The sequence below is a fragment of the Orycteropus afer genome, unplaced genomic scaffold, assembly GCF_000298275.1.
Source record: "Orycteropus afer afer isolate SDZICR_OR568_19922 unplaced genomic scaffold, OryAfe1.0 scaffold00471, whole genome shotgun sequence".
Lineage (NCBI taxonomy): Eukaryota > Metazoa > Chordata > Mammalia > Tubulidentata > Orycteropodidae > Orycteropus > Orycteropus afer.
Window position 1 is genome coordinate 827,730 of NW_006922058.1, and position 9,866 is coordinate 837,595.

Sequence of the window (9,866 nt, forward strand, 5' to 3'; positions counted from 1 at the left end):
ACAGGGATCCACAGGGGTGACTCTAGGACACGCACAGTCCTGCAGGGACAGGGACAGGGATCCACAGGGGTGACTCTAGGACACGCACAGTCCTGTAGTGACAGGGACAGGGATCCACAGGGGTGCCTCTACCACACCCACGGTCCTCCAGGAACAGGGACAGCGGTCCACAGGGGTGACTCTATCACACACACAGTCCTGCAGTGATAGGGACAGCGGTCCACAGGGGTGACTCTAGTACACGCACAGTCCTGCAGTGACAGGGACAGTAAGCTCCAAGTGGACACAGAGACATGCAAGCTGAACAGGAGTGGAACGAGAATGGGACCACAGCCACGGACCTACTCAACTCTGACAGAGACTATATCTACCTATTTGTTTTCTTGTGCTGGAAAGACATGAAAACTTCTTAGCCCTAATCAAACACCTTGAGGGAAAATATGTCACTGGGACTAGGGGGGCTCAGGACTGGTCTCAGGGCAGCACACAGTCAAATGGCCTGACACAGTCCACAAACACAATGTTCTACGTCCTACTGTAGTGAGTAACAACTGGAGTCTTAAAAGATTGTGAGCAGCCATGTAAGGTGCAACTACAGTCTGTCCACATCTGGGACAAAAAGAGTGAAAAAAATCAAAGACACAGAGAAACAGTAAGTCCAAAGATTAATGGGCCAGACAATCACAGCCTCCACAACTCTGAGACTAGAAGAACTAGATGGTGGCTGGCTAGGCTGGGTACCAAGGCTGACCACTCTGAAAGGGATCACATTAGAAGGGCTTGAAATAGAATAGGAGACAACTGTGGAACAAAACTCAAAATCATTAAAGAGACCAAGTTACGAAAGCTGGCAAGCAGCCTTCTAAGATGCAGCAATTGATCTCCCCTTGTCCACAGCAAAGAAGAATGAAGAAAATCAGTTAGTCCCAGGAACTAGTGACCATGTGGCCCTCAGCCCACATGGTCCTGAGACCAGAACAACTAGATGGTGCCCAGCTACTACCGTCAACCACTGGGAAAGGGACCAAAATAGGAGATGCTGGATAGAGTGGAAGAAGAATATGAAACAAAACTCAAAATCATAAAAAAGACCAGGCTTACTGGTCTAATAGAGTCTATGGCTCCTAGTCACCCTTTGGGCCTGGCACTGAACTCACTCCACTGGCTTCCAGCCAAATCAACAAGCATATAAGGAGAACGTTTACACCAGGTAGGTACACTCCTCAGAACAATCAACCGAGGGAGATCAGAAGGGCTGTACTAGCAACAGGGAAACAGCTCAGAGGGCAGCAATGTATAGGAGAGGACAAAGGGAAAAGGTAACCACAGGGAGGAAGTAGGAAGAGAGCTGTTATATTATGGGGATTGCAATCAATGTCATGAAACAGAATGTACATGAATTCTTGGATTGGAAACAAATTTGCTCAGTAAACTGTCACCCAAATAGAAACTGGTGGAATCCCCAAGACTACGGCTCTTAAGTCACTCTTCAGACCTGGAACTGAACTAGCCCGTGGCTAGATTTCCAACCAAATAGTAAGTGTACAAGGTGAAAACTAACATTAGAGAGATGTGCATTCCTTACAACAATCAGCCATTTGAGACCAAAAGGGCAGCATGCGCCCAAGGACAAAGGTCAGACAGCAGGAAGGTTAGGGAAGAAGGAACAACGGAAAGGAAAAACACAGGGAAGAAGTGGGGTAAGTGATGTTACATGGGGGGCAGGGGGGGTCAATAATCAACCACATGAAACAAAATGTGTATAAATTATGAACAGGTAACTGAATTGATAGGCTCTGTAAATTTTCACCAAAATCACAATAAAAATTTTATATAAAAAAGAACAAAATGCCTCATAGACATAATTTCCAGATCAGAAATACACTTATCATCGCACAAGACTGACGGCCCAGGAGTGGAGGGGGCAGAGGTCATCCTCCCCACCTGCTCGGCAAGATGCCACAGGATGCTGGCAAGTGGAGACCAGGTAAGGACTGCAGACAAGCTCGCTGCGTGCTGCCCACTCACTCGCATGGAGCTGGGCAGACATGCAGCCTCTTACCTGCCTGTTCTTGCCCTCTGCCCTTCCAGGTCCACATTGGGCACTCATAACCAGTTACCAAAATGCCACTGCTAGCCCTCGGCCTCCCAGGGCCAAGGCCATGATCCACCTATCCTGGCCTCACTGGGTCCCCAGGGTGATGCTAGACGGGGCTCCTCCATGGGCTCTATCCCTGGTCCTCTCCTCACTCCCTGGCCTGCTAGAGCCACCAGTGCCACTGAGACCACTCACTCCCACCTTCCACTCCATTCAACAGGCTATCTGGGAAATATCCCAGATACTCTGCCCCACCCCCAGCTGCCCTATCTGTGCCCCTTTTGGCAAAGTTCAACCCAACTGCTGGCAGCTCGCCCTTCCATCCCCAGCAGGCTACGTGGGATCAAGCTGCAGAGCCAGTCAAAAGCCCAAAGCCGTCCATTCCTGCCCTGGGCCATGGTGCCCTCGCCCCAGCATGGCCCCTCTGCAGTCAGCTTCCAGGGGGCTCCCCAGCAGTACCCAGACCAGTGATGGGACGTGAGGCCGGTCAGTAGGTGACAGCAAAGGCTGCACCCGAGCCAGGGCCCGGCTGGCACAGGGCCCCTGTGTGCTCAGTGTCCTTACTCACAAAATGAGACAGCACACCTGTGCCTTCTCTCCCAGGCAACCGCAGCCCTGTCTGTGACCACACAACCTCCAGGGTCGCCAGCCACACCCACAGGAGGGGCTGTCCCTCCACCCCAGAACCCCCAGTAGGAGGTCCATTGGGACAAGTGCACTTCCAAAGCTTTGCGAGCCACTAACATTCACATTACTAATGACAGGTGGGAAGTTCCAGAATCAAGTCTGTAAGAATAGTGAAGTCTCAACATCTCTAAATTTGAAAACCTTTCATCTTCCTAAAATTCCCTTCCTTGGAGCCTGTGACATGCACAAGGAGCACACAGTAAGCCATGGACTGGTTTCACACAGAGGCCACTCTGATCTGGAGTGCAAGTCCTCAGGACACCACCACCTGGAACTACGACCAGCTTTAGGGAACCACAACACAGCCTGGTTGGAAATCTCCCATCTGTGGCCATACTGGACCCGGCCATGTCCTGGCTCCTGACCTCATGCCCAGTGCTCACTTCAGGCGACCTTCATGTGAAGCGTGGCCAGCTTCATGCTGGTGGCAGAGCTGCGCCCAGCAGTGTTCCCTGGCCCGTCACTGCATGGACCTAGTGAGGCTATCACGGCCAAACTGAGCCCCAACAGGCAGAGTCCCGCTACAGTCAGAGACAAAGAACTCTGTGACTACAACCCAGTGATCGAGACGCCAGCCCGCCACCGGCTCAGAGGCTCCCAAGGGCTGCCAGCCATGGCCGATCAAACACCACTCAATCACTCTCACCCAGGTCTACTTCGATCCTCATGACTCAGATGCCCAATCAGTCAAGTGACACCCAGCTTCCTATAAAAGATCATGAACGCAAGGTGCTAACCACTCCCACCAGGCTTATCAAGCTGACTCTGCCACCATGAAGCATCCCAGCCTGACTGTAAGTGAGCCACCCCCAGCCTGTGTTCACCACCACAGTCCACACACCAAGTGCTACCTGACGAAACTACACTACCTGGACCTGAAGCTCCAAGCAGCCACAGTCCATGTGCTCAATCGGCAGGCACTGCCCTGCACCCCGAGCTCCACGCTACAGGACCGAGCCCCAGTACCCACGAAGGGGACACCCCCTGTTGACCCTCGCCCCTGACCTCTGGGAACCTTCTCCCTCGAGGAGCTCCCCTGCAGCATCTCTGAAACACCCAAGGCCACCTCCTTCTAGAAGCCCAACAGGTACCTTTGTACCCCAGTTTCTCCAAATAGGAACAGTATCTATACTACATAAATACAGCTACAGTTACATTGCAATTTTCGTGAGCACACAGTTCTCCTCGAGAGACAACTGTTCTCTGCAAGCACGCTGATGTTTATGAAAAAAAAACCCTGAGCCCTTATTGTTTGGAGGCAGACCCAGGCACTTCGTAAATCCCTGAAGCCGAGTTCTCCCCCATGGTGACCGTCCCAGCACAACCATCACCCCAGCTCCCAAGCACAGGCCTGGCCCACAGGGCCCATTTCTTCAGGAGGTGCTAAGGTGCTACCACCTCCGTCAGACCTACGAGTTCTGCACACCATACAGCTTTCCAGGCTTTCAAAGGCCCAACCAGCTGCCCAGCTCCAATCCCTTCAGGCTGTTCTCTGCTTGCCTGCCTCCCTCCTCCTCCTCCTCACCCATCAGCCGCTGCTGTCAACAACATCATGGCCCACCATCTTGCTCTGCATGTCCCTCTCACACAACTGGCACCACGGCCACAGGTCAACTCCCTCTGGCAACAGGTGGATGCTGAGGAACGGGTGTGCTGGACAGATGCCTGCACAGGGAGGCCCCAAATGATGGTGACCACTTCTCACTCTCCCTGGGACCAAACGATGAGCAGACAGGCAGGGGGAGAGCCCACTCCCAAGGCGGAGCCATGTGCTGGTGGTGTCCCCAACAACACATCGGAGCACTAGGAGGTCACTGACCGTCGGGGGCAGTGGGTCCTGGCTGGGCTGACTGCCAAAGAGCTCCTGTTAGGTGCTGTCAAGTCGGCCCTGACTCATAACGACCCCTCTTTCGGTTTCCAAGGCAGTATCACTACAGAAGTAGATTGCCCCATCTTCCCTCCAAGGAGTGACTGGTGGGTTTGAACCGCCAGCCTTCTGGTTAGCAGTCAAGTGCCTTAGGCACTATGCTACCAGAGCTCCTATGACCCACCAAAAAAGAAAAAACAAACTCACTGCCATTGAGTCAATCCCAACTCATAGCGACCCCTCCTTGGGTTTTCAAGGTAGTATCTCTACAGAAGTAGACTGCCCGACCTTCCTTCTGAGGAGTGGCTGGTGGGTTTGAACTGCCAACCTGCTGGATAATAGTCAAATGCTGTAGGCACTACACCATCAGAGCTCCTTCCTATGACCCAGGGCTCCTCAAACAACTACAAGCCCTGAAAGTGCAACAGATGTCACAGGCTACTGAGACCAGCAGCCCAGTGCTGACTACCAAAAACCAAGTCTTTACTGTCTGGACCCACAGTGGGGCCTCCCACCTGGAAGGAGTTCTGGAATCTGGAGAATGATGATGGCAGCCTGAGTAAAAGACACCAAGAATGGAACAGGAGCTGTGTGAGGCGAGTGATCAGAAGCAGGGAAAACGTCTGTTTCTGAAGAGGTGTGAGCCCCAAGGGCCCGGCTCTGCTGCCACCACCAACTCAAAGCAGCAATGATGCCATGGGAGTCACTGCGGGAGTCAGAGAACGAGGCTAGCAACCGTGGGTCAGGGCACCCCCACAGCATGGGGTCCACATACGATCCTTCTGGGGCCGGCGCAGGCCATGCTGTGCCTGTCAACAGACATGCCCATGGCAGACTAAAGTTTAAAAAAAAAAAAGGCAAACTGTGCGAGAACCATGTGTGCTTGTGTGTCTTTGCAGACACAAGGAAAACAGAAGACTGAAAAGCAAACTGCTAACAGTGACGGGGGCCAGGGCCTTACTCTGCTCTATGCTTTTGCATAAAAACAACTTGAATAAAAATTCTGTGTTAACTCTAAAATGGTAAGAGAGCAAAACAGGATGGTCATGGTTTCCTACCAACGTGTCCACCCTCCAATACTTCATTCTTACGCCGTCACCAAAGGCTCCCAGCACCAACTCCCAAAGTGGAGGGAGGGGCCCCCCATGGGGAGTTAGGAAAGTGCACCCCGACAGTACTACTGCGCCTCACACCTCATCCGCACAGTCTCCTGGCTTCTCTGTTGGGTCGACAAGGCCTCGTCCTACACCAATTTCCTATCACCTCCAGCATCCTTGATGACAGCCAGCTGCAAAGCCAAGGGGTCATCTGCTCCACAGGACACGTGAGGTGTGGGTGGACCACGGCCCCACACATGGACACTGCCACGGAATCTGCATGCAGACAAGTCCTGGGCACTCAGCTCCCATGCACCCGCCCAGGACTGGCAGAAAGTCAACCTCCCATCTTCACAACTCAGAGGAACCGCCACGAGACAGCCGCCAATACCAACCCTGCAGAACACTGCACCGACATAAGCCGGTGCTTAAAGACATGGCTCTTCCTCAATCGAGCCGACATCAACAAAGCTTACTTACTCTTGTCCTACACCTCGTTTGTTAACCCTGAGTGTCACCGCCACTCGCCCACACACCGTAAGACCTACATGGGTCTCGTCAGATAGTTTTCCAGGCCCGAGGGCAGAACTAACAATCCGGGACGCCACCCTGCAGCAGGCAGAGCCACGCGCACCGTCACCAAAGGAGCCGCAGGACTAGGCATCAGGCCAGTGGTGACCAGAGCTCCACACTGAGGGCGCCCCCCGCGCGCGCGGCCAGGAGGCAGTGCTCGGCTTACCTGCGTCCCCCGCCTCCTGCTCCAATGGAGCCCCGTCCTCTTCGAAGCGTCCAATACCTGACTCCGCGGGCCGCGGGGGCTGGCCGGGATGCTGGCTCAGCTTGTTCCGCACAAGAGCAATTTCCTTTTTGAGCAACTTTGCCCGTTTACTTCTCGACCCGCTGGACTTCATCGAGCAGGTCTGGTCCAGTTTGTCCAACAGTTCCCTTAGCTGGTCCTCCAAGGCCATGTGTGCGCGGTTGGCCGGATTCAGTAACCTGTCCACTGAATCAGAGACGACACCCGCGTTAGCCCTCAGCTCTGGTGCTGCTCTCCTGCCAAGAGGAACACCTCCAGTCTGGCCACCTACTCAACCACCTGTCCCCAGCCTGCAAGCACGGCACCTGTGACCGGGCCACGGTACCTGTCTCGGCCAGCCAGCACTGCCAGGAGACCCCATCCCATCCCAGGGCACGGCAGCCTCCAGCCCCGCTCTATGGGGTAGCAGGGCCCCTACTGCCCTCCAAGACACCTCTAGGACACGACCTATCGAGGCTCTCCTGGCACAAGGCTCCAACCATCCCACGTAAGGGTGCACAACACAGAGCCCAGCCACCCTCAGCTGTGGACCAGCTGGGGCAACCTCTGCAGGTGGGGACTACTGTGTGCAGGTGCGTTAACCAAGACCACACCTTGAGGGACCACAGTTTGGCCGAGGCGTCATGCTGAGGTCACCGTACTGGCTGCCCAGCTCAACATCAGGCATGCTTAGCACAAAATCCACAGACCTCCACCTCAGCAAAGCAGTCACATCACAAAGCACAAAGCACCTCGGAGAAAAGCTGCTCTTCAGGGAAGCGTGAGATAAGCTGGGGTGTTAGAGGGTGGGTCAGAGGCTGCTGGGCAGGCACCTGCCTCGGGGCACGGAAGGCAGTCAGAATGCCTAAAGCATCCAAGACTGTCAGCATCGTCCCTTCTGACCGCAGCTGCCCAGGAGTGGGGCCCAAGGACAAGGCACGCTGAGGGCGCAGCAGGCGGAGGGCGGCTCCAGTGCCAGCACAGGGATCCCCCCAGATTCTGTTCACTGGCTCAGGTGGAACTGCAGGGCCACTGCCACATCAGGCCTGGCCAACACCCATGATACACAGGCCACTACAGCAGCGTCCAAGCCATGTGGTCCATCAAGGTGGGGTACACAAGCTCTCCACCAAGAGGGACTGGGTGTGAGGGCTGCAGCTCCCCCATGACGGCGGGGCTCAGGAGGCCCAGAGTTGAACCTGTAAGGGTAGCCCACCCCGCATAAACACAAACCTGACATCTGGCATGCAAGGAGTACCTGGCCCCACGTGAACATGAATCTGACACCCCAGGCCCATGTAAACATGGACTTCACAGCCTGCAGGCAGAGGAGTGGCCTAACCCCACATGATCTTGGACCTCACAGCCCAAAGAGGGGTGGCCTGGCCTCACGTGAACATAGACTTCACACCCCACACAAAGGAGTGACCTGGCTCCATGTCATTGTGGACTTCACACCCCATTCAGGGGTGGCCTGGTCTCACATGAATGTGGACTTCACACCCCCCACACACAGGGGTGGCCTGGCCCCACATAAACATGGACTTCACACCCCACACAGAGGAGTGGCCTGGCTCTATGTGAATGTGGATGTCACCCCTGGTACACACGGAGAGCAGTTGGCCCCCACGGACTAGGTTTCCAGAAGGACATGGATGTGTGAACTGACCGCAACAGGACGTGCTCCTGGTGGTTCATGAGGGTACACACCACCACCTCAGGGGTCCTCACAGGAGTCCAGGATGGCTAGGGACCCCCCCCCCCCCAGGTCGTCCCGCACTCAAAGGCACAGCCCACACAGCCACTGCCGTCTGTGCAGGCAGCCCATGCTACTGCATCTGGGGCCTGTCTGATGATGCCCACCCCTCACTGGAGGGCCCCTGGGTACAGTGCCCCAACACAGCCATCTCCAGTATCTATCACGAGGCCTGGCTGGGCAGTACTCAGCACTTGCCACTGGGTCTCCAGAGCGTTCCAGAGCTGGTGCCACTCAGCTGTGTGTGCAAGGACCCCGAATGACCACACAAGCACATGAGGAGAATGGAGGGCATTACGAGTGATGTCTTCTGGTTACAAAGTGAGACGCTGACACCCAACGTGTCAGGTCACATGAGACCTGCCATCAAAAATAACTCCTCACTATTCCTCCTCACTCAAGAGAGGGGAGCTGGACAGCCCACGTCACACCCTTGGCATGCTCCCCAGTTGGACCAGACCTGCCAGATCCAGGCCGCAGGTGTGACACCCTCACCACCAGCCTTAGGGTGGCCATTCTTCAGTCACTGCTTACCGTCCTCCCAGGAGAAGGGCCGCGGGGGCGCCGCTGGGGGCCGCTCGGGCAGGTGCATCCCGGTGGCCTCCTCAAAGCCAACACTCTCCACATGGCGCCGCGTCTGCCGCAAGACGGCACCTCCCTGATCACGCAGCCTGACTGCCGCACGGTAAAACACGGTGTCCTTGGCATTGTACTTCAAGCAGTTCTCCACAATGAGGTTGAAATCCTCCTCAAACTCAGTGAGAGCAGTGTAGCCCTGTGCATCCAGCCGCTTCCGCATCGTCGCGAAGTCCATGGGGTGTGAGATGTGCTCCAGGTAGTCCGGCACCTAGATCCAGGGAAGAAGGAAGCTCACCACCGGAGGGGGGCCTTCCCACAGTCACACGACCAAGGAACCCACCACAGTCACAGGGTGTGTGTACATCCACATGGTGCATATGTACAGACATACACGCTCACCCACACATGGTACCAATCATGGTCACACGGGAAAATGCAGCAGTACCGAGACCAGTCAGGTACAAGCGCCTGCTCCTCCCAGGGCCCTCCCAACTGCTTCACACGTTACCATAGTGGTTGCTCTGTGCAGACAGCTGCCACCTGGCTCCCTAACGAGATGTAGGTACCAGCGGCAAACCCACTGCCGCTGCCACCCCCGAGAAGGGGCCTGCACACGCACCTCCTTCAAACTCACGGGCTGTGCGAATATCCGCGCAGGGTCCTTCTCCTGCAGCTGATCCAGCACCGAGCGAAGCAGTACTGTAAACGGGGTCAGCCGCAGCTCCGTGGCCATCTGCTCCGCCTTCACCTGGGCATAACACACGTGCCATCAACCTTCCTCCGCAGCCGCCCGCACGCACGCTCCCGGACCAGCCACACGGCACATCGCCATCCGCCACGCACACGGCTCCTCTCGTCCCACGACAAGACACAGCGTCCTGCCCAGCCACACGCACCAAGGCCGTTTCCACCGCCCAGGCTCAGGCGCCGGCCTCCAATCTCACCCGGCCCCCCACCTGGCCCACCCCCTACCCACCCACCGCCCC

At 55.8% G+C, this 9,866-nt stretch overlaps 1 protein-coding gene across 1 annotated transcript in view; it reads right to left on the bottom strand.

The window, feature by feature from the left end:
* The window catches only part of BRD1 (bromodomain containing 1), a 49,427-nt gene that overhangs the window by 14,651 nt on the left and 24,910 nt on the right, over positions 1–9,866 (bottom strand). The window contains exons 4-6 of the mRNA XM_042782796.1: positions 9,500–9,628; positions 8,836–9,148; positions 6,489–6,752 (exon numbers count right to left, since the gene is read on the bottom strand). Coding sequence (XP_042638730.1) covers positions 6,489–6,752; positions 8,836–9,148; positions 9,500–9,628 — 706 coding nt within the window. The remainder of the gene's footprint in view (positions 1–6,488; positions 6,753–8,835; positions 9,149–9,499; positions 9,629–9,866) is intronic.